This window comes from Cyclopterus lumpus, chromosome 23, assembly GCF_009769545.1.
Source record: "Cyclopterus lumpus isolate fCycLum1 chromosome 23, fCycLum1.pri, whole genome shotgun sequence".
NCBI classification, from domain to species: Eukaryota; Metazoa; Chordata; class Actinopteri; order Perciformes; family Cyclopteridae; genus Cyclopterus; species Cyclopterus lumpus.
This window is the reverse complement of record NC_046988.1, coordinates 13,407,105-13,429,345: the sequence shown is the minus strand read 5'-3', so window position 1 is coordinate 13,429,345 and position 22,241 is coordinate 13,407,105. Positions and strand designations below refer to the sequence as shown.

At 40.4% G+C, this 22,241-nt stretch overlaps 4 protein-coding genes across 6 annotated transcripts; 2 read left to right on the top strand and 2 right to left on the bottom strand.

Moving 5' to 3' along the window:
- Nucleotides 1-452: 452 nt before the first annotated feature.
- On the bottom strand, nt 453-2,018 carry spic (Spi-C transcription factor (Spi-1/PU.1 related)). Of its 2 annotated transcripts, none has more exons than XM_034526387.1 (5): nt 1,948-2,018; nt 1,721-1,808; nt 1,451-1,575; nt 1,234-1,339; nt 453-1,137 (listed from the first exon to the last, which is right to left on the bottom strand). In XM_034526387.1, exons 1-5 carry the CDS (start codon nt 1,984-1,986, stop codon nt 662-664), a joined length of 834 nt encoding a protein of 277 aa, XP_034382278.1. In that variant the 5' UTR covers nt 1,987-2,018; the 3' UTR covers nt 453-661. The 2 variants fall into 2 exon arrangements, with proteins under 2 accessions (XP_034382278.1, XP_034382280.1); XM_034526389.1 differs by having other exon boundaries at nt 1,234-1,336.
- A 4,452-nt stretch (nt 2,019-6,470) lies between these two features.
- si:ch211-214j24.14 (MICAL-like protein 1) lies at nt 6,471-10,713 on the bottom strand. 2 transcript variants are annotated; one of them, XM_034526439.1, is made up of 2 exons: nt 10,573-10,713; nt 6,471-7,604 (listed from the first exon to the last, which is right to left on the bottom strand). In XM_034526439.1, the coding sequence occupies exon 2, from the start codon at nt 7,437-7,439 to the stop codon at nt 6,762-6,764; it is 678 nt and encodes a 225-aa protein (XP_034382330.1). In that variant the 5' UTR covers nt 7,440-7,604; nt 10,573-10,713; the 3' UTR covers nt 6,471-6,761. The 2 variants fall into 2 exon arrangements, with proteins under 2 accessions (XP_034382330.1, XP_034382331.1); XM_034526440.1 differs by lacking the exon at nt 10,573-10,713 and adding an exon at nt 10,216-10,365.
- Nucleotides 10,714-11,962: 1,249 nt separating this feature from the next.
- LOC117726449 (V-type proton ATPase subunit E 1-like) lies at nt 11,963-17,148 on the top strand. The gene is made up of 10 exons (XM_034526744.1): nt 11,963-12,083; nt 12,227-12,285; nt 13,389-13,454; nt 14,372-14,481; nt 14,708-14,774; nt 14,906-14,995; nt 15,287-15,355; nt 15,538-15,632; nt 15,730-15,817; nt 16,704-17,148. Exons 2-10 carry the CDS (start codon nt 12,253-12,255, stop codon nt 16,764-16,766), a joined length of 681 nt encoding a protein of 226 aa, XP_034382635.1. The 5' UTR covers nt 11,963-12,083; nt 12,227-12,252; the 3' UTR covers nt 16,767-17,148.
- A 601-nt stretch (nt 17,149-17,749) lies between these two features.
- ada2b (adenosine deaminase 2b) lies at nt 17,750-22,241 on the top strand. The gene is made up of 9 exons (XM_034526703.1): nt 17,750-18,050; nt 18,723-18,942; nt 19,040-19,250; nt 19,334-19,461; nt 20,163-20,253; nt 20,339-20,447; nt 20,533-20,690; nt 21,109-21,311; nt 21,941-22,241. The coding sequence occupies exons 1-9, from the start codon at nt 17,750-17,752 to the stop codon at nt 22,026-22,028; spliced, it is 1,509 nt and encodes a 502-aa protein (XP_034382594.1). The 3' UTR covers nt 22,029-22,241.

Genomic DNA, 22,241 nt, shown 5'->3' with positions numbered 1-22,241 from the left:
ATTATTCAGACTAATATCTACATCCTATTAAGTGGCTTAAATATCTGTTAATTTGTGGCTTATTAAATGTAGGTGTGCTGACTGGAAATGTCCACCTTTTTAAATCCACAATATACGTCACTGTGTGCCAGCTGCATGTCAAATGTGACTGTATTTAGTTAATTAAAGATGTATAAATTGTCTTTGTTTTAAGTTTTAAATAGGGGGAGTTTTCATTTAAATCTAGTTGCTTTCAAAGAAACCATTTTCTCATTCATATTTTGTAGTTTTACAAATGCATTTAAAGCAACACATTTGACTGGCGGTGTACGAAACTACAGATTATGTTTCTTTTTGTGACCCAAATATTTAAACTATGACATGTAATAATAATATAAGTCCAGACTCTTGATTAGTGCTTCATTAAATGTGCTGACAGGTGAGGTCAACCTGTTAAGTCTGTAAAAACAAATACTGGCATGAGCTGCAAGACAAATGTAACTATTTTTTTGTTGGAATTGTGTGGCTTTTATTTAAATCTTTGGATACAAAAAATAATAATAAAAGAGTATTTACAAATGAACACTCTAAATAGGGACTGAAAGTGGCCCCGGAAAAGGTTTGAGAGTCTTTGTAAACCTTTTTTCAGACTTTAAAAAGGTTTTTAAAACCGTCCTCCAGCTCAGAGCTTGGCTGCGCTGTGCTGCGTGAAGCTGGAGGCCAGGTCGTAGTCTTCCTGCAGCTGGTAGTGTCCGTACCAGCTGCGCCAGTCCGCCGAGCCGCAGGAGCTCTGCTCGGCCGGGCTCTGCTGCCGGGCGTGGCCCTCCTCCTGTGCCGGCCGGCAGTGCGGCGCCACGGACACCTGCGCGGAGCCCAGCCTGTGCAGGATCTCTGGGTTGAACTGGTAAGTGAGTTTACGGCGCACCTTGATGATCTCACCGGTGCGGCTGTAGTTCCTCAGGGCCCTCGCCATCTTCTGATAGGTCATGGTCTTGCGGTTGCCCTTGCGTTGGCCCCAGCACTCGGCCAGCTTCTCCTTGTTCTTGGAGATGAAGTGGAAGGTGCCGCTGCCGTTGTCTGTCCACTGGATTGAGTCGCCCATGTTGGGGTTGTTCAGGGCCTCGTGGAGGTACTCATAAAGTCGGAGCTTCTTGCGACCTGAGGAGATGGATTTTGTTTTAGTCACACGCGGAGAATTGCTAATGTGGTTAAATTGCCATTAATTGCCGTGCATTAAGACCATCAGCTGCTCACCTTTGCTGTTCCTCGGTGGCGGTAAGACCGAGTAGAAATGGGGCGATTCATTTTGCACAGAGTGACCCGACGAGACATCGGGGATGACCTGAGGCCAAGACTGCTGCTGAAAGAAAAACACATTTGAATGGCATTTACAATTTTTTTAAAAATAAAATAAACATATTTTTCTAACTTCCCCTGATTTAAAAATGCATATTTCTTTGGCTCCACTTACAGACATGTCGTTCCAGTTACATGCTGGAGCTGGAACATCAGACGGGTGTGTGACGAGGCAGCAGGAGATCTGACAATGCAATGACGACGGCTGCTGGGTACCCAGAGTCTCATAATAGGTGTACTCTGAAATTACCAAAATAAAAAATAAAAATATTAGAGAGGAAGATTGTAGAAGTTACAGCATAAAATCATGCTTTGAAAGTTGAATAAGTATGAAATAAATATAGCACAAGTTTCATAGTAAGTATTTTTTTGTATTTTACTGTACCTGAATCGTAGTATGAATTACTTGAATGCTGTTGAATCACATCAATTGCATCCTGGAAGTGTTGGTTGATGTCGTTGTCCAAAGACATCTAAAATAGTTAGAACACCTTAATTTCCCCCACAAAAAATCTGTACTTTTCCCTTTTTAATAAGTACAGAAATTAAGCGCACGAAAGGATGAAACTTCATGAGACCAATTAAAATGTGTACAGCATCTTTAAAACTCACCATCTTGAACGTCTGAGAGTTTCCCTCAGTTGATGCCATTTCAGTCCCAAGAGGTGATCGCTGACGCACTAGTGCAGGTGTACAGTATGTGGACAGGTATATATATGTTGCAGACCTCCAATACCTGTTCACCATTCGCGAACAGGTAGAGAGGCCGGTCAATTTAATTGTGTTAACGTCACGATGTACTGCAGCCGTACACTTCTTCTTTTTTTTTTTTTTTTAAAGCAGAGAGCAGACAGACATCTGAGCATCACACCTCTCGTTGTGGAGATCACAATCTACGATCAACAAAAACATCTTTTATTGCACCACTTGGCCAGGAATACCACCAATTATTAGCCTGACCTGAGGTATTTGCATACCGGGCGAGATATGTATCTAACATACAAATCTGTAATACGTGCTGTTCAGTAATACGCTTTACCGTAAATTGGAAATTGGATCCTGTAGAATTGCGGGTAATGCTTCTGTGTGATCTTTTGTTTTCTGGTAATAAACCGAAGCGAACGAAGGAATATTTGCATGAAGAGTGAGCCTGTGGTGGGGCTCTGTTAAGAAACACACACTGGATGTGTAACCATTAAATTACAATAAATCAAACGACATTTATCACAGGTCAACGCAATACAAAATTGTTAATATTTGATTAACGTTCCAATTTAATTTAAATTCCAAATGTATCCCATAATATAACGTTTTTCATTATAATTTAATCTTTTTTTTGATTTTTATTTGAAATATTAAAAAGTTTATTTTTGGAAAAAAATAAAATGATTATTGCACAAAAAGAAAAGTGGTTTGAATTAACGGGCATTCGCGTCCCTCTCAAAGCAACACGAGTACTCTCAGATCGTTAAAAAAACAAGACAACAAACTTTGTTCCTCTTCTTTACTTTTTTATTTCTTTATTACACTTTTTTTGTGCCACTCATTTCAGGGACATCATTTACCAAGTAATCGTTTTTATCACCGTTATCATCAGAGGTTTAAAGTTTTTAAAGTTTTTTTCACCTACAAATCATTTTTAAAAACAGAATATCATCAAATCCTAGAGACACGCTCAATACAAAGCTGCGTGGACACCATTTAAATGTCCAATTGGCCAGAACGCCTTAAACACAGCTTCAGATAAATATGATTGTAAAGGTTAATGGTTAATAATGTGGTGATCGGCTGTTAAACTCAGTCTGTGTGTGTTTTTTTGTGTGTGTTTTTTTCCCCTCGCCACGGAGCCGACCCTGCTGTACAAATAAACACAGGGATTTTTGAGAAGTGCATTTATCTCAGGTGTGGAGTTTTAAATATCAACTGACGTGCACCCGAAGTTCCCCTTTCAGCTGAGCTGTGGTGGCTTAAGCTGCAAACACACTCGTAGAAACAAAGAGTTGGACATGCACCGGTTATGGAAAGGCCATTGTTATGTCTGATTTGTGTCATCATTTGTTGTATTATCATTACTCACTAAAACAGTTTTGAAGAACAACTTGGTGTCAGTAAATGATCATATTGTGTGTGTGTGTGTGTGTGGAAGCATGCAAATATGCATGTGTGCAAGTGAGAGTGGGACACATGTGAGAGTGGGACACATGTGTGTGTGCGTGTGTTTCCTGCCTGTGTAGCATGCTGATAAAAAAACAAAGAACCACAAACCTCGTCCTCTCACCCGCTCGGTCTTTCCCCCCATTCAGCGTGAAGCTTCTGCCAAATCAACTCCATAAATTAGAGACCACAAGCTGTCGGGCTGCAGCCGGAGCCTGACAGATGTGTGCCGGTGTTTGCATCGCGTGGGACGCCCCGAGTCGGCTCCTTTCGCTCTCCAAAGAAGTAGCTTTCGACTGTTTTATGTCTTGTGTTCTTAGATAATTTACTACTTGTGTGTAACAGGTCATGAGAGATGCTTCTTTATTGTTGTCGACTACTTTTTGAGTTCCATTTATTCTTTTCTGTTTTGTAAGTTATTATTCCCATTTTTTGGTGCTTACAACATGGCTTCAGGTTGGGCAATATCAGTTGATCCGCAACTTTGGTTCAGAATAACTATTGACTTGAAGTTCTGCTCAAACTAGTGCAGTCTTGACTCTTTTATTAGTTATTTTTTTTATCCCAAGATTTAAATAAAAGCCACACAATTCAAGTGCAGTCTTGAATATTGCTGCCATCACCCGGCCTAATTCCTCCAAAACTGTATTTATGACTAAATATCTGCAACACATAATGCACTTCCCATCAGTCTCAATTATACTTTGTGTTTACTGCAAATGAATTAGCTAATGTGAGCATGCTAACAAAGCTAAATATGATGGTGCACATGGTTAACAAGTATACCTGTGGGACTTATTAGCTAATGATAGCATGCTAACAGAGCTAAATATGATGGTGCACATGGTTAACAAGTATACCTGTGGGACTCATTAGCTAATGTTAGCATGCTAACAGAGCTAAATATGACGGTGTACATGGTTAACCAGTATACCTGTGGGACTCATTAGCTAATGTTAGCATGCTAACAGGGCTAAATATGACGGTGTACATGGTTAACCAGTATACCTGTCATTAGCTAATGAGTCCCACATTCCCACTAATGAATCTTGATGCCATCACCCGGCCTAATTCCTCCAAAACTGTATTTATGACAAAATATCTGCAACACATTATGCACACATTATGCACTATCAGTCTCAATTATACTTTGTGTTTTCTGCAAATGATTGAGCTAATGTTATCATGCTAACAAAGCTAAATATGATGATGCACATGGTTAACAAGTATACCTAATTCGTTTGCTAATGTTAGCATGCTAACAGAGCTAAATATGACGGTGCACATGGTTAACAAGCATGACGGTAGCCTTGTTTCATGGTTAAACAGCTCTCTATTCTATTGTGGCCGGTTTCTATTCCATTAGGTTGTGTCTTTTCATTGTATTATGTCGCGTTCTATTGTTTTATTCTGTTATCTCGTGTACTATTCTATTTCCATTCTGTTTTTTTATCCCCCTGTTGGGTTCTATTTAATTATATTGTATCCTTTCATTGTATTGTGTTACGTTCTATTGTTTTATTCTGTTATCTCATGTTCTATTCTATTTCCATTCTGTTCTTTTATCCCCTAGTTGGGATCTATTTAATTATGTTGCGTTCTATTGTTTCTATTGAGATCTATTCTGTTCTCTTAAATTATATTCCAATTTGTTCTGTTGTTTGTTCTATTCTCTGTCTGTGCAGTGTTCTACTCGTTTCTATTCTATTCTATTTGCTTTTGTTATCTTCTATTTAATTTGTTATATTGCATTCTATTGTCTGTGTTGTGTTCTACTCCGCCTCTCATGCATTATATTCTATTTGTTCCTTTTCTGTTGCATTCTATTACATTCTCTAGAATATGTTCTATTGTTCTTTTTGTTTTCTGTTCTGTTGTGTTCTATTTGATTCTATTCCATTTCACTCTAGAATGTTTTGTTCTACTCCATTTCAACATAGTGTTTCAAATCACCACTTAGTATTCACATTTTTAAAGTTTAGAGCTCATAAAAAATCCTCTTTAATCACTTTTCAATGATGAATACAATTTCTATTGTACAATCAAATCTGAAAAAAATAGAATAACTTTTTGTATATTTGACCCACCTCTCACATTTTAACATGATGTAGCCAACCATACCTAGTACACTTTAGCAGGGTGCATTTTTTGCTCTTACACACATATTATAATGTTGAGGGTGTCAGTACATCCATGTTTATTATGTGGTTATGTGCTGGGATGGTAGAGAGAGAGAGAGAGAGAGAGAGAGAGATTCATGTGTGTCCACAAAGATGATGTTTCATGTCAGAACCGCTGCAGCTTTATCTTTCCAAACAAAGAAGCACTTTCCTTCCTCTTCTTAACTCAATAGCTGCGTGCATTCTGGCACCGATGTGGGAACGGCAGGCTGACCGCAGCACAGTCGACCCCATTGTTCTTCTTTATTTACTGGCACTCTACGAAAATCAAGAAGTGACAACGCCGCTGAGGTACAATTAGTCCATCGGGCTGAAGGCTGGCGTGACCGCAAAGTTATGATCAGATCATAAAGTAAAAAAAAGAAGAAAAAAGACTGCTTCATTATTATTATTTGTAAGATACATTAACATTGTTTTATCCCAGTGGAGCACTAGTACATTACATATATTTTATCTTGGTATTTCAGACGGTGCCTTTTCTTTATCTACATTTTTTTTTACGTTTTAAAGAATCTATAAAAGATAACTAAATATATGATTTTGCAGAATATAAGTTGCTTAATTGATTACTTGTTAGTTAAATGTTCCTGCTGTGCTTTCTGGTTGATATTGGTTTTGTTTGCTAAAGGACTGAAATGGTGCAGAGTGGCCAGCAGACGGCAGGACGGAGCATTAAAACAAACACAAATATATCAATTTATTATATGCATGCATGATGTAGCTGGGAGAGGAATTGGTGTCTAATTTTGTTTTATTTTTTACTGGTTGAAATAATAAGAGACACAATCACACAAAGAAACATTTCAAGTTTCAGGATTCTTTAAAATTCTACACCTTCACGTGATTTTACATTCCCGGGGTTTACAATCTCGGAGATCGGAGATTTTTCTTGAATACAGAAAAAACTAAAAAGGCCATGAGCTGAGGTAGCACAAAACAATACAAAGAGCGAGAGAGAGAGTGAGAGAGGGGGGGGGGGGGAGAGAGAGAGAGAGAGAGAGAGAGAGTAAAATCCAGAATTAAAGTGGAATATTTTCATTCGGAATAGATTTGAAAACCTGTGTTGCGAGCGAGATTCGGGGTTGAAGGGCACTACTTTCGGCAGTAGGCCACAGCACCGTACGCCACTACTCCCAGTACGGCGACCAAAGCGGCGCCTCCACACAGCAGCCCGGTGGAGCTCAGAGGCTCGGGAGTCTTGGGGGTCTTGGGAGCAGTGGGCTGCGGTGCCGCCGCTTCAGAGGACTGGACTGAATGTTCCTCCACGTCCGAGAGGGCAACCTGTGAGAATTCGAGTCGCCTCTCTGACGTCGGAGGCTCCGCCGCCACCTGGTCAAGGATAGATGGAGGTTGGAGCCCCTGAGTGGAGTAAAGCTCCTCGGCTTCGGAGGTGATGGTGGAAGGGACCGGGGTGGACGTGGTGGAGGGGGGATCGAGCTTGACGACCGGCAGAAGAGGCAGCGCCATCGGGGGGACCACGTGCCTGAACTCTGCAGGCCTCTTCTGCACGCGAGGCTCCTCCGCTGACACCAGGAGCGCCCCAGTTTCTGGGGCGTGGAGGTCCTGCTCCTCCTCACTGAGCTCCGCCAGCTCCCTCTCCCCTCCTAAAATGCTCAACGCGCTGGTCTGCAGCTCGTCGTCGTCTTCCTCCTCTTCCTCCGTTCTCCTCGCCTCCTCGAGCATCTCGGCCTCCTCTCGCTCCAGGTGGACCAGAACCACCTCGTCGTTGCTGTCCAGGCTATTGGTGTCCTCTGGGTCCACGTCGCCCATTGTGGACCAGGACTCGGCCAGCAGGCTCTCGCTCTGCCAGGGTCCGGGGATCTCTGCCTGGGTCAGAGACAGGGCGGCGGGGATAAGGGAACCAGCCTCCCCGTCTCCTCCATCCCCCCTGCTGGACTCGACTGGGGTCTTTCCCTCCAGAATGAAGACCGGCTGCTGCAGAGACGAGATAGACCACTTCAGGATTATGAAGCAGTTCCATTTTGTTCAACTACTACATTTCAAAAGGTAAATATTAAACTTTTACTCCCTTACATTGATAGATAGTTATAAGTTGATTACTTAATCAACTTATAAAACATTATATATTGTAAACTATCTGGTTAAATAGCAGTTCAAATGTGTTAAGATCTGGCTTCAATCCATAACCGTGTCTCAGACTAGTTAAGAGACATGTTCTGAAACCAGAGAAAACACAAGAAGGCCGCGCGTTGCGAACGCGATACAACGTTACACGGCGAGCGTTGACGAGGTCTATTCTGGGGCTGGCGTGGAGGCCCACATTCTGCAATCAAAAGCTGAAACGTGGGACAAGGGCTGAACACGCCCCCCCCCCCCCCCCCCCCCCCCCCCTTGAGACAAATATAATGTACGGTCGTCATGCTCAATCTTGTTTTGTTTCTCCAGAACGTAGTGATTTCCATACAGTCGAGATGGATTGTTAATGTCTTCGAAAACCGGTGGCACGGTGGCGTTTTTACGACGTAATGAACGGCACTTCCACTTCATGTTCCTGCTCTTCTCACGTCACGTGAAATCACTGAAATAGCTTCCACTCTTGGGTGACAGATGGAGGTGTAAACAGGGCCTAAACATAGTGAGATATGCAGGTCGAGGCTAAAGATAGCCACGGCCGCTGCAACGCGGCGCGGCCGGCGAGCAACTTTTGTCAGTGAGAAGAACACGGAGCTGTTCAACGCTGTGGACGAGCGTGTTGTAAGAATATTAGTGGCATCTTCTGTTTGTTGATAAATTAGACTATAATAGTGTTTGTTTGGATGCTTCCACCAACAATTGTGGGTTAGAATTCACCCTCTGTGTAACTCTGATTTAATTAAAAACTTTAATTAAAAAAATAATCTGGTGACATCAACTTTCTATCGAGTACAAGTTGATTTTGACTTAAAAAGGAATGATTTAACAGTTTCGGAAATATAGTTATTTACTTTCTTGCTGGGCTTTAAAGATTGATAACTCTGTTAAATGAGTGCCTGCTCAACAACAGTAAGACAGAGGAGGACATGATCAATAAGTCATACTGACGGATTTCTGTGTTCTTCTTTCTCTTTTAAACTTCACTGAAAAAAATATATTTTCTTTTATTCGGTTCCTTATTTTAAAATCTGATGATATTGAGTTTATTTTGTGAAATGCACAGAATATTTACTAGTTATGTTCAATATGAGAAGTGCTGTAATTCATTTGGCAAAAATAAATACAAATTATTTATAAATACTATAAAATATATAATAATAATATGAATATTATAGAATTGTTTCGACATCGACCATTAATATCCAATAAAAAGGTAAGATGATGAACCCATTAAAGGATCCCAAGATGAACCAAAAAAATAATAATCAATACAAAATAAAAATGTTATATCAAAGACATTTGGATGGTTTTAATGGCTCTTTATTTGTTTCCACATCTTTCTGCTTTGGGATTTGTTCCTACCTCAATGCAGTCTTAGCCCTCCATTCATATCTACATGTTGTGTCAATAAGTCCTATTAGTAAATAAAGTATGTCCTCACAGATAAATAGTCACTGTTATGGATTTAACCCACACACTCACATGCAAAAAAACACTATGTTGTTTGAAAAAAGAAGGAAAGAAAACCCCCTTCCCAACTGTTACGCAACCGTTTAGTTACTTTTTGTGCAATATCACCAGCTGACTCTGGACAAAAACAATAAAAACAATAAAAAATAAACATTCCCAGAACACAGCGATGCCCTAAAGAGATAAATCTCTGCTTCAGCATTACGATTTTATTCATTAAAAAAAAAAAAAAAAAAAAAAAAAAATATATATATATATATATATATATATATATATATATATATATATTACGATTAAAATCCTTTGTCCTGTCACTCCACCTCCTCCCTGAGGCGAGCAGACTGAAACCGACGCCTTTGCACACGTCACTGATTTAAAGACCGTGCCATGTTGTCTGACCCGAGCTGCGTGCCCTCTAGACCTGTGAGGACTTCAATCCCTGAAACATTCAAGTTTGTCACACAAACATTTTAAACCCTTCACCTGCCTGCAAAGAAACCAATCAACCTGTTCTACTTAGTAACCCCCTCCCCGCCTCCTTTACTTCCTGACCTACTTGAGTAATTGGATTCCTATTGATCCTATAGCGATAACAGCCTCACGGTGAAGTAAATGATCAGGGAGATTTAGGGCACTGTGTCTGTGCTAATGTGTGATGAGGACGGAGGCATCGCACAAGCAAGAAAACACAGAAGGTCAGCTTCCAATGTCAAAATGGGAGAACCGGTCGAGAGGAGACGAGCCAGCTCCTCGTGGCAGCCTCTCTCTCTCTCTCTCTCTCTCTCCGTCTCTCGCAAGGTGAGATTTGTGCCCTTCACAACACCAGAGTGAACCACGGTGACCTCTCTAACACGGACACGCTTACAGATCACACACTTTTTTACAAAGCAGAGGGGAGGGGGGGAGCAAAGAAATAATTCTCCTTTCTTTCTTCTGATTGTTTAAACTGTCTGCACATGTGAACAAAAACATCCCATCGTACCTGCGTGCTCTCGGTGCGGTGCTGAACGAGCTGCTAGATGAAGAAGAAGAAGAAGAAGAAGAAGAAGATGCTGGAGATCAGAGCGAGGCGTTGCATTCAGACACAAAGCCACCAAACAGCAGAGAGGAAGACACGCATGCTGGAGCTGGCACAGGACTAACGAGATGGACAAGCTGTGCAAAACTCTCTCTCTCTCTCTCTCTCTCTCTCACTCTCTCTCTCTCTCTCCAACCCCTCTTCCCAGATGCATGACATAACAGTTGGCTGGAGAGCGGTCAGTCGTGACTCTGCTGTCCGTCCAGAATGAGAAAGATGAGTAATAATGTAAACAATGAAAATAATCGAATCAGACTTTACCCCGTGTGTTGTCCACAGTCTCTGAGAGGTCAACGGAGGTCAGTCGGGGAGCGTTTCATTCGAGGTAAACAAAGTGTGTGGAGTTTTATGTTCGCTGTACAAACAACAAATGATTGGCCGGTCCGCAAGTGCGCTGCTGGGAGCCGGTGACACTGAGTGGAAAACCCATGTCAGATAGTAAGATGAGCTATTTCTATACTTGAACTTTCCAAGTTCTACTTCCCTCTACTGGTTAGATGTGTTACAAGAGGGGGGGATTATGCCAGGAGGCTTTTTATACGGTGCACCAACATGTATGTAGTGTACACGGAGGAAAATAATACCTGCCCCAAAACTGTGAAATTCCCCTCCTCCTGCCTATACATTTATTTTATTTTTTCTTATGTTTTCTCCTCTTGGATTTTGCGCGTTCTCCCTATCATGTAAAACAGTTTTGCTCTGCATCATATTGAAAGGTGCAAAAAAGGGTTGGATAAGAGGAGCTGAGGAGGGATACAGGAGCTGCCCAATGACTGATTGGAGCGCATTAATATGCTTCTTTTCATACAAATTGCATGCCTTGTGTCAGCATTGGCCTTCCGAGGATCGGGGCTTATTTAAAGACAGCTAGATGGCAATCATGCCTTTTTTAAAGTATACATTTGGTAAGAAATGTCACTATTAACACAAGTATTGAATACAGCAAGCATGATTAAATTGTGTGCATTGCAGACACATTGTTATTCTTATTGGAATACATTTTTAACAATGCCAATTAAAGTGAAGAGCATGAGTAAAATTAAGAGTATCAAAAGTTTGGACCAAATCTTCTGGCTGTGTGTAACTTAAAATAGCTCGTCACAGTTACTTCTATACAACTCAACATAATTATTTAAATACATTAGAAATTACAAAAAAAATACTGCATGTAAAAAATGATGTTCACGATGAACTAACTAAAAGGGGGAACTAATTCAAACTAAATCAAAGCAAATGTAAATAAAAAACAATAAGGTTAGATTAGATATATTACTTTATTCATCCCCAGGGGGACGTTTCTTTGAAGCAGCAGCAAACATGTTTACAATATATAAAATAAAATAAAATAAAATAAAATAAAATAAAATAAAATAAAATAAAATAAAATAAAATAAAATAAAATAAAATAAAATAAAATAAAATAAAATAAAATAAAATAAAATAAAATAAAATAAAATAAAATAAAATAAAATAAAATAAAATAAAATAGCAGGGCAGGAAATATTACATTTTAAGAATTTAAATGAAAATGTAAAAATAAAAATAACGTATATTGCACACGTGTAGTATTTCAAATACGTATATATAGTAAACAACTGTTACACAAAACCTGTTCTGCTCGAGAATAAACTCGTCTCGCTCTCGCGTCTGATTGGCTGCGCAACCGGAAGTAAACATCATGTGACGTTGCAGATCAGCTGATCCTCCGTAGACATCTTTACGAGTCACGACTGCGGCGATTAATTCATACCTCTCCGTCTGTTCACGTTCGGGTGATTAAACCTGCATTCAAAAGCTTTTAGGGCACAATTTAAATACATTTGTTGTCAGCGAAGCCGTCTTTTATTTCACGGTTGTTTTTATTTCTTGTGTTTTTGTCGTTATTTGGTTTTTTTTTCCTTCTTCTTCCTCGCAGGCCCCGCGCGGACAACAGCTGCGACCATGGCGCTCAGCGATGCCGACGTTCAGAAGCAGGTAACGAGGCCATTTAACCTTCAGACATGTCCCCCAGTCACCTGTCAGTCGTCGGTGTGTGTGAAAGAAGTGTTCACGTTGACGATCGAAACGTGTCTTAATAGCGTCAACGTGTGTGTGTGTGTGTGTGTGTGTGTGTGTGTGTGTGTGTGTGTGTGTGTGTAGGAGAATGACATTGGGGGAGCTGCAGGAGGTTAGAACCGACATAAACATAAATAAGATAAACCACGTTATCCACTGTTTTTTTTTTTTTTTACTGGTGGTTTTAAATAAACAAAAAATACCAGTTAAAGCGAAATAAGCAGCCGTTATATGGCTGAGACGTCGAGGTTCATATTTCCAAACGATCACATGATGGACACATGCGGATGAGGAACTGGGAGTGAGTGAGCCACTGCACTGGGAAACACTGGAAATAACCTGCAGGAAAAGGCCAATGCTAGAATGTGTAGTGGTGGAATGTGCTTTTTAAAATGTATAATAAATGTGTGCATGTAGTTTTATGCAGCTTTTTAAACTGACTACATTAGTCTGACAGCTATTTACATTTTCATCCCCTTCATGTAAAGTGAAAACCATGTAGCCCCACATTTACTGGGATTTTTTAAATTTTTTTTAGTTGAAGTGTTCCTGTATATAGGATGAGAAAAAAAGATAAGTTATTTTAAAAGCCTTTTTGGATCCGCTGGGAAATTTTATCTCACGACAAGTTGATGCTCTTCAGTGTATATAAAACGGTTAAAATCGGCACAAGCGTAAAACATCTATGCAGTAAAATGCACATTAATGCAGCAGTTCTGTGAATCCAGGAACATTATAGTACAACTAAAACTGAAGTAACGTTTAGAATGCAGTACTTTTACTTGCTGCGGAGTATTTTCAGAGTGTGGTATTATAAATAATACCACGGAATAAAGTCCGTTTTCAGCACGGTGAGGAATCATCTCTGGGTTTCATTATGAGAGAGGTGACACTCTGCAGTACTCATAATTCACACTGAAGACGGAGCTTCAGGGTGAAGCTGCGTGCATTTAAAACTCTAGAAATATCAGGGATGGTTTTATATGTTTGTGAGTCTTCATGTTTCTTCTTCCCGTCTGCAGATCAAGCACATGATGGCCTTCATTGAGCAGGAGGCCAATGAGAAGGCAGAAGAAATTGATGCAAAGGTACAGATACTAGAAATAATAATTAATTAGTCCTTCTTTAGAGGTTTTGGACAATTTATGCTTTTATTAGTAAGTCGACAGTCAAGAGAGGAGAGAGAAATGCTATAGGAAAATAAACATAGTATAAACTCATTCTTTGATTGGTTGATTCCATGTTAAAGAGAACTTTACAAGTGAGTGTAATGTCTTAAAGTCCTCACCATCGCTTCCTGTTTGAGACTCACCACTAGGGGGCGCTAAAAGCACAGTCAGTGCGTGTGATTTCACACAACCTTGAACCCTTTTTGAAATCTGAGAAAATCATCATTAACCTGACATGTAATTTACATTTTTCTTACAAAAATATGTGATCGTAATAAGACGTTTTTTACTGGAATAGTGTTTGTAATTTGTAATTTTATTTATTATATTTTTCTTTTGATTTTATAATTTGTTGATTTTAATTTTCTTGATTTGAAAAGTGCTCTATAAATAATAGATCATTATTATATTTATAAATATATATAATTTTTTGATATTCTAGCAGCCCCATAAAATGGATTAATAGAAATGAATCGCCAACTACTACAACTATAATAGATTCATCTTTTTGTTAAAAAAAAATATATATATTTTATATTTAGGTTTATTATTGTTTGTGATGAAATTGTGGGCATTTTTACTGTTTTATTAGCAACCGATTGATTAAGTAATCCTTAGTTCCAGCCATAGTTATTCATTTAATATAACCAAAAGTGGGTAGGTAGTTTTGTGCCATATTTATACGGCCTTTCAAATTCGGTAATTTAATCACACCATTACAAAGAGACCAATCGGTGTAATATTTTTATATGTGGCCGATCGTTACCGTGACATCCAGCAGCAGAGTCATCGTACAGATGAACCGATGTCTGAGTGAACTGTGTCTCCTCCTGCAGGCCGAAGAAGAGTTCAACATCGAGAAAGGCCGGCTGGTCCAAACTCAGAGGCTGAAGATCATGGAGTACTACGAGAAGAAGGAGAAGCAGATCGAACAGCAGAAGAAAATGTGAGTCGCGGCAAGAGTCATCGAGTCCTCCCTTCCTCCCTTCCTCCCTTCCTTCGGCCTTTTTTTTTTTTTTTTAAGAACAAAGGAATATGTGTATGCAGAGTTTCCTTGACTTTTAGTCTCTCTTCGTGCCACAATGACTCTTTTGTTAGCCGCTGCAAACCGTCTTCACAAACCATGATTCCACTTAGAAATCTAATGCGTGTGTTGTTTGTCTACTTAACAGTCAAATGTCAAACCTGATGAACCAGGCTCGACTGAAGGTGCTGAAGGCCCGGGATGACATGATCTCGGTAAGCAGCTTGTATCCTCTTCTTGTCATGGGCAGATAGAAACTGTCTGTATGCACAGTAGAGGAAAGGGAGGGTGGGGGGGTTATGTGAATGGTCTATAATAGAAGCCCTGTGTGTATTTGTGCCCTCAGGAAATGCTCACCGAGGCACGCCAGCGGCTCGGGAATGTGGCAAAAGATCCAGCCAGGTATCCGGGGCTGCTGGACGGGTTGATCTTACAGGTTGGTTCAACCCCGCGGCTCCTTTTACAACCTCCTTCAGGAAGGTTATAACGTTCAGGTTTTGCGGAGATTGACGGCTGTTTCTGTTATTTCGTCCAACTCATGACAACTGCATCCTGCAACCGACATTTTAACCTTCATGACGGAGGATTGTTGCATCAAAACTGCTTCTTTTTTTTTTCTTCCTTTTTCAAGGTGTACCTAATAAACTGGCATATGAGCGTATCTGCTCAGTGGGAGGTGTTGATATTTAAAAAACTGAGAATCTCTTTTGATAATCTTTCCCATCAGGGATTATACCAGCTTCTGGAGAGCAAAGTGACTATTCGCTGCCGTAAACAGGACATTCAGATGATACAGGTGAGTCAATTATCCGCCGTATGTTCATATTTACATTAATATTCACCCATTTAAAAATCTGATTCTTTATGTGCACATAAAAGCAATTTGACTCGGATTTTAAGAACAATTTATGGGAAGATGGAAATGGATTGAAAGCTTTTAAAAACGACAATCTTAAAATGTGTTGCATTTTGACTCAGGCCTCCATCCAGAGGAATACTCCTATATATAAAATGGCCGTGAAGATCAACATCGAGGCCCGCATCGACCAGGACACCGTCCTCTCCCCCGACATGTAAGCGGCGGCACGTTTGATCGTCTCCGTTAAAAAGCTTATCGGGTATTTTCTCAAGTTGATTCCTCTGGTTTTGATGTTTTGTCTCCTCCTTCAGCTCCGGAGGTGTTGAGATCTACAACAGCAACGGGAAGATCAAGGTGGCCAACACCCTGGACAGCAGACTGGAGCTCATGGCTCAGCAGGTAGGAACTTATCATCCTCTTTGTGGCACTGGCAAGCGTGTGATGGGTATACTGGTAAGAAAAGCACTGATGTCCATCAATATGTTTGTATTTGCAGATGCAAAATGTATATTGTTTAAAGAAAAATAAATGTTTATTTCTAGTTTAAAAAAAATAAATATATATATATATATATATATATATATATATTAATTAATTAATTAATTAATTTTTTTTTAAAGAAAGAAAGAAATATATCTTATTTTAAATAAATAAGTATATATAAATAAATATAAATATAAATATATATATATATATGTGTATATATCTTTTTTTTTTTTTTTTTAAATAAAGATATATATATATACATTGCTTTATTAGTCTAAAATTGAATTGGCTTTTTAAATGAGGGGAGCACTCATCTGAGAAAATGAGATTAGCGTAGCTCTCGCGTTAGCCGCACTTTACATTTTCTACACGAGGAACTAAAACAAGATGGAGCGGCAGATTTTCTTATGTGTTGGTTTCATTAATTTATTGTTTGGTCTTATAATATATTTTAAAAAATTGTATTTACACTTGAAAAACACATTAAGTGCGCAGAGCTTGCATCATGTAATATAAAACGGAGCAACATGCGGTAAGTAAAATTTTTTAGGTACCACTTAAGGATGTTTTCTAGATATATTCCATATGATTCTTATTAGCAAAAAATAAATAAAACAATTAAGTTTTTTTTTTTCCATCTTATATTTTGTCTGTTTTATGACGTTAATCTTTTCCAGGATAGAGCTGAAATCGATTTAATCTATTAGTCGATTGAGGGATTATTGTTTTAGTAATTTTTCAAGAAAAATAAAAAAATAAATTATTATTAGCTTATTGACCACGTGTGTCTGTTTTTCAGATGATGCCTGAAATCCGAGGGTCTCTCTTCGGTGCCAACCCAAACCGCAAGTTCCTGGACTAAAGAGCTCCTTCCCCGTATTAGAGGAAACAACAACAACTCTCCTTTGTATTTTTTATTTTGTCACATGAAAAGTCATTCCTCCGTCTGTGAAACGAATTATCCGCTGCAAATAAGAGACGCGTCGTCGTTGTTGTGTGATGTGTTGCTGTATATTTCTTGGGTTATTGTGTTTTGCTAATGGCCGACCTGCGCCAAGCAATTACTGAGAAAATAAATGGTATCCGTGACTCAGAAGCCCGTACATGACCTTACAGAGTTAATTTATTGATGTGTGTTATTCTGTCATGAATTAAAAAAACGAGTGGGCGACATCATTCCAGAGGGTGCGCCGTATGTATCTGAGGTTTCCAGATTAAATTATACGTGTTTTTTTTCTTCTTTACTCTTGTGTTTTTGTTTATTCTTTGTCTTTTAAACTGATGAGATGTGACATCGTGGAAAATGTAAAACGCATTAAAATATAAATCATTAGTAGCTCTTCTCTGCTTTTTTTTTTTCTTCTGCTTTTTTTGTGGCTCAAACAATGTCCTAACATTTATTTAGCAACCATGCTTCATTCATTAGTTTATCACATGGTATTTGTTAGACAAAAAGGCCCCAATTGTCCAGTTGCTCCCGAGTGTTTCGCTGACATCCTCAAACTGGTAGCTGGAGTAGCTGAGGAGAGACACGGGACGCCAGGAGCTCCGTCTTTTACTTGTAAGTATTTAATGTTTTAAAATAGTTGGCGTGGCCTTCAAACATGTTTCCTTTTTTTTCTTTTTTTTAATTCAGTTTATCACTTTCCTCTCGGGCTAATTTATTATCAAACTGAATGGGCTCCAGTCAGCACCTGAGCAGCATGCCATCATGTCGATGAGTCAAATTCATTTACCCACTTATCGGCGTCTCACAGAGTGTTTCTTTCTCCACAGCGAAACCTGCTCTCGTGGAGGGAGCGTGACGATGTTCTGACGTCCTCCCTGTTTGGCACGCGAGAGGACATGGTGACTCCAATCCGCCGGGCGCTGGCCACTTGCGTGCCCCTCCTGTGGTTTGTACGGGTGGCCGATGGGATGCCGGACCCTGCTCAGAGGGACCTGCTGACGAGGCAGGAGACCTCCAGGCAGACGGGGGGCCGGGTGACGCTGACGGCGGCCGAGCTGAAGCTGGACGTTCAGCTGCGTCGTTTGAAGGAGCGAGAGATGTCCGCTGCTCCGTTCCCACCGGCCGTCCACTTCTTCAACGCAAAGCCTCTCATCCAGGAGAGTCCCGTCTTCAAGCTGCTGCAGGAGATGCCTAAAGGTGACTTCACAAAACCATTTGTTTTCTTGATTGTTGTCCTTCATTTAGCAGCACGGTTGTGACATTTATGATACAGTAACATTTGTAGATCTATAAGAATCTGCAACTCGGGCTTTCTGTGATGATTTCCTGCTGCATTCTGTATAATATATGTTGTGTCTAGAAGCTTTGGTCTTACTTCATCTCCAGCATGAACTAATATCTTTATAAACTGATAGTATCACTGATTTAGAACCAACATGAGCTTCTGGTTCACTGAAGAATATCTACAAAGAGGTGCACAATTCCTCAAAAACACAAATCTCTAGAAAAGGACTATCTATAAAACTAAAAAGATATGTAAAACAACTACAATGTTACGCAAATTGGCTACAAACAGATACAAAATAGCTCTAAAGAGACGAAAAATGCCGACAAAGAGACGGCAAACAATTTTAAAGTTCTGCAAAAACTACTACGAAGGACACGGAAGAGATTACATTTATTTTATTTATTTTTAAGATTACAATGCAACTTTGACTTCAAAGACACACATTGTCTCCAAAAGGGCACAAAAACAACTCCAAAGACACACAAAATGACCAGAACAGATGAGGCCGTTATTATTCCCGGCCCCCCCCCCTAAAAAGTAACTTCACTTTAAGGTTCTCTCTCCGGTTGCCTTGACAACAGGTGCGGCCCTACACGTCCACGCCTCCTCTCTGGTCGGCGTTGACTGGCTGGTGAAGAACGTCACCTACCGGCCTCACTGCTACGTCTGCTTCACCTGGGACAACTCGGTCCGCTTCGTCTTCTCCGACCGCCGGCCGTTCCCGCGATGGGACTGCGTCTACTGGCAGCTGCTTGAGGCCCTGAGGGCCCGACTAGGAGACCCCACGGGCTTCGACGACGGGTTGAGAAAGACGTCGCCCTTCCCCCTTTTTTACACGTCTAGATGAAGTGGGAGGACTTTACCCTGAATACTTCTTTTTTTTTTTGATTTCCTTCAGTTTAATGCAGCACCTCACACTGTTCACCGAGGATCCGGATGGTGAATACCCGAGCCAAGAAGTCGTGTGGGAGAAGTTTGAGAGGGCCTTCGTCGCAGCCGCTGGCCTGATCACCCACGCGCCCGTGCTGAGGGACTACTTTTACAAGGGCCTGGAGGAGCTGCTGCACGACAACATCTTGTATCTGGAACTCCGGAGCGGCCTCTCAAAGGTTTTAGTGCTCGTCGGTTGGTTGACGCCTAATTCCCCCCCCACGTCTGATGTTTCTTGCTTCTTTTTTTTTTTTTTTTTCAGACGTATGAGCTGGATGGAGCCGTTCACGACAAGGTCTGGACTCTGAAGACGTTTCGGGAAGTCACGAGGACCTTTAGAGCGGATCATCCGGACTTTCTCGGGGCTCGTGTCATCGTCTCTGTGCACAGGTACATTGACGAAGAGACACATCTCCAGATTTTATTGTACAATTTGTAGTAGTTTAGTTTATTCGATATGAACAGAATTTATCAAATTGTAACATTTATGGTTTTTATTTATTTTTGTATTAACATTTTATTCTTGTAAAGCACTTTGTGAATTGTGTACTATGAGAGGTGCTGTACTAAATACACATATTATCATTTAGTGCATTTTCACCATTAAAAGTACTTCTATGACTGATATATTACTACTGTGTATTTATATAGTAGAAGTATTATGTCGAATAAAACTTAAATACTGGTACTCGAGTTGAGTTCACCACAGCATGATTGTTGACGTCATGTCACATATTTTCACATTCACTTATAGATTGAGTGCTTTATGAATTAACAAAGTGGGGACCATTCAGTCACTATAATGAAATATATCATCTCTTAATAATAATAATTTTAAGCGTCTTTGAGTGTCTAGAAAAGCGCTATATAAATTCAAAGTATTATTATTAATAACTTTATTAACGGGCCTCTCCAACATCTGAGAACGGTTGCGTAACGTCTCCCAGTAAATGGGGGTTGGTGGGAAATCTGCTGTACCTCCACACAAGAAGATAGGCTTCTCATAATATAAATTTTAATGTAAAATGTGTTTTTTCGAGTCATATAGCGGACTGATTTCTGTGTCTATTACTGCCGCCGCGTTCTCTCAGGGCTCTGAGTGTATCTGAGGTCAAAGCGGCCGTGAAAGAGGCCATTCAGCTCCAAAAGGACTTCCCGGATGTGGTCGCAGGGTTTGACATGGTGAGAATTAATCTGCCTTGTTGGGACTAAAACTATGTTTAATTTCCTCTTTTTTTTTAATGCGAGCTAACGTTCTGGTTTGCAGGTCGGCAGGGAGGACGGCGGGCGCGCTCTTTGGTACTTCCGGGAGGCGCTTTCTCTGCCGGCTGACCTCGGGGTCACGCTGCCGTATTTCTTTCACGCGGGCGAAACGGGTGAGCGTCGTTTGTTTACGAGACAAAATTAAAACGGAGCTCTTTTATAGAGTTTTAAAAAAAAAATTTTTGTATGAACACGTAGATGACGAAGGCACCGACGTGGATCAAAACATCCTCGACGCCCTTCTGTTCAACACCACGCGCATCGGGCACGGCTTCGCTCTGGCTCACCACCCGCTCGCCAAAGAGCTTTCCAGGAAGAGGAACGTGGCCGTGGAGCTGTGCCCGATCTCAAACCAGGTCAGATTACCTGTAAAAAAACTAAAATATATATATAAATATCTATGCTAAATCCAAATGTCCACCATCAGGACCCAAAATATGTTTTAAAAGTGTGTGAGGGTGCTGGACCATGAGGGGGTGAGATGTGCGAAGAGACGGGACTGAGACCTAAAGTGTTTCCATGGAGATTAATTAAATTTGCTCCACTGTAACTTATTTAAAGTTTTTTTTATTATTGACATCTTACACGCGTGCGCAGCCTTCTGCATTTTTTGCAGAAGCTATAATAGATAGTCAGAATTAGCAGTGAAATTGAAAACTGAGGATATTTCCATTGTACAGACCCCAGCACGATGAAGTCTGAACCTTTTTTGGATTCTTGTGCCCGTCTTCATATACAAAGCACCTGAGTGCGTTTTGACCTCCGACCTTCCAGGTGCTGAGGCTGGTATCGGACCTTCGGAACCACCCTGCAGCGGTGCTGATGTCAGAGGGTCACCCGATGGTGATCAGCTCCGATGACCCGTCTCTGTTCGGCACCACGGGCCTCTCCTACGACTTCTATGAGGCCTTCGTTGGCATCGGAGGGTTGAGGGCAAACCTGGGCACTCTGAAGGAGCTGGCGCTTAACTCCATCAGGTGAACGTCGGGTTTTAAACTTAAGCATGGTTTTCAGATTTATTGTCTACTTTTCAGGCAGCCGTGGGTTTTTAAAGGGGGATATCATAATTTTTTCTTACTAAAATTGACTTAATTACGATGAGCATGTTCACTTTATCTAAAATGACCCAAACTGTATTTAAAATCCGCAGCCGAAAAAATAGTCACCACCAAACACACTATTTACCCTCAAGACTTTATAAAGAGTAGGAACAAATAACAGACTTCTTTGTGGCATTAATTGACAACAAATGATTTCTAATCCTTACAGACACTGAATCCCAAAGTTGCTCATTTAATACAATGTACAATGCAATAGTGATGAGCGGGTCTCATTTAATCTTTTTAACAATGAAAACAAGCGACATACATCTAACTTCCAAATGCAAACAATCAATTTTCCAACACATATTTGCTCCCTGTTTGAAACTGTAGCATCACAAGAAAGACTTTTAGATTCCAGAAAATTAAAAGCTCCACATCAGAAATAAATTGATAATTTATACTTCCGTTTAGATTTTGGAAGCAGTAAATGCTATGATTTATTTTCATCCGGCAACTCTTACAAACTGTCAGTCATACCCGACGACGGCGTCCTCTGCCTGCAGGTACAGCTCCCTGCCGGCTCACCTGAAGGACGCGGGTCTCGTCATGTGGCAGAAGAAATGGGACGCCTTCATCTTTAATAATTCGTGACGACCAAACCGGATCCTCTCGCACTCCGGAGGAGGATTGTGATCTCGCCGTGTTTAAACAATTCAAATAAAAATGCTCCCCTAGAACTGCTGTGCCTTTGTAAACAAGACCCCGATACTTCTTTTGGTTTGACGTAGGAAAGCAGGTGCTGTAGTTATCATGAAGCACCATTTTTTTTTCTTATCTTGAAACGACTGCAAAGCTGAGAAAGGC

Bases quoted from the DNA above. Each gene is read 5' to 3' on its own strand.
- spic (XM_034526387.1), bottom strand. From the start codon at position 1,986: ATGGCATCAACTGAGGGAAACTCTCAGACGTTCAAGATG. The intron at 1,809-1,947 runs GTGAGTTTTAAA...TAACTATTTTAG, and splicing joins ACTCTCAGACGTTCAAGATG to ATGTCTTTGGACAACGACAT. The intron at 1,138-1,233 runs GTGAGCAGCTGA...CCATCTCCTCAG, and splicing joins GCCACCGAGGAACAGCAAAG to GTCGCAAGAAGCTCCGACTT.
- si:ch211-214j24.14 (XM_034526439.1), bottom strand. From the start codon at position 7,439: ATGGGCGACGTGGACCCAGAGGACACCAATAGCCTGGACAGCAACGAC.
- LOC117726449 (XM_034526744.1), top strand. From the start codon at position 12,253: ATGGCGCTCAGCGATGCCGACGTTCAGAAGCAG. The intron at 14,482-14,707 runs GTGAGTCGCGGC...TCTACTTAACAG, and splicing joins ATCGAACAGCAGAAGAAAAT to TCAAATGTCAAACCTGATGA. The intron at 14,996-15,286 runs GTTGGTTCAACC...CTTTCCCATCAG, and splicing joins TGGACGGGTTGATCTTACAG to GGATTATACCAGCTTCTGGA.
- ada2b (XM_034526703.1), top strand. From the start codon at position 17,750: ATGGTGACTCCAATCCGCCGGGCGCTGGCCACTTGCGTGCCCCTCCTG. The intron at 18,051-18,722 runs GTGACTTCACAA...CCTTGACAACAG, and splicing joins GCTGCAGGAGATGCCTAAAG to GTGCGGCCCTACACGTCCAC. The intron at 20,691-21,108 runs GTCAGATTACCT...CCGACCTTCCAG, and splicing joins TGTGCCCGATCTCAAACCAG to GTGCTGAGGCTGGTATCGGA.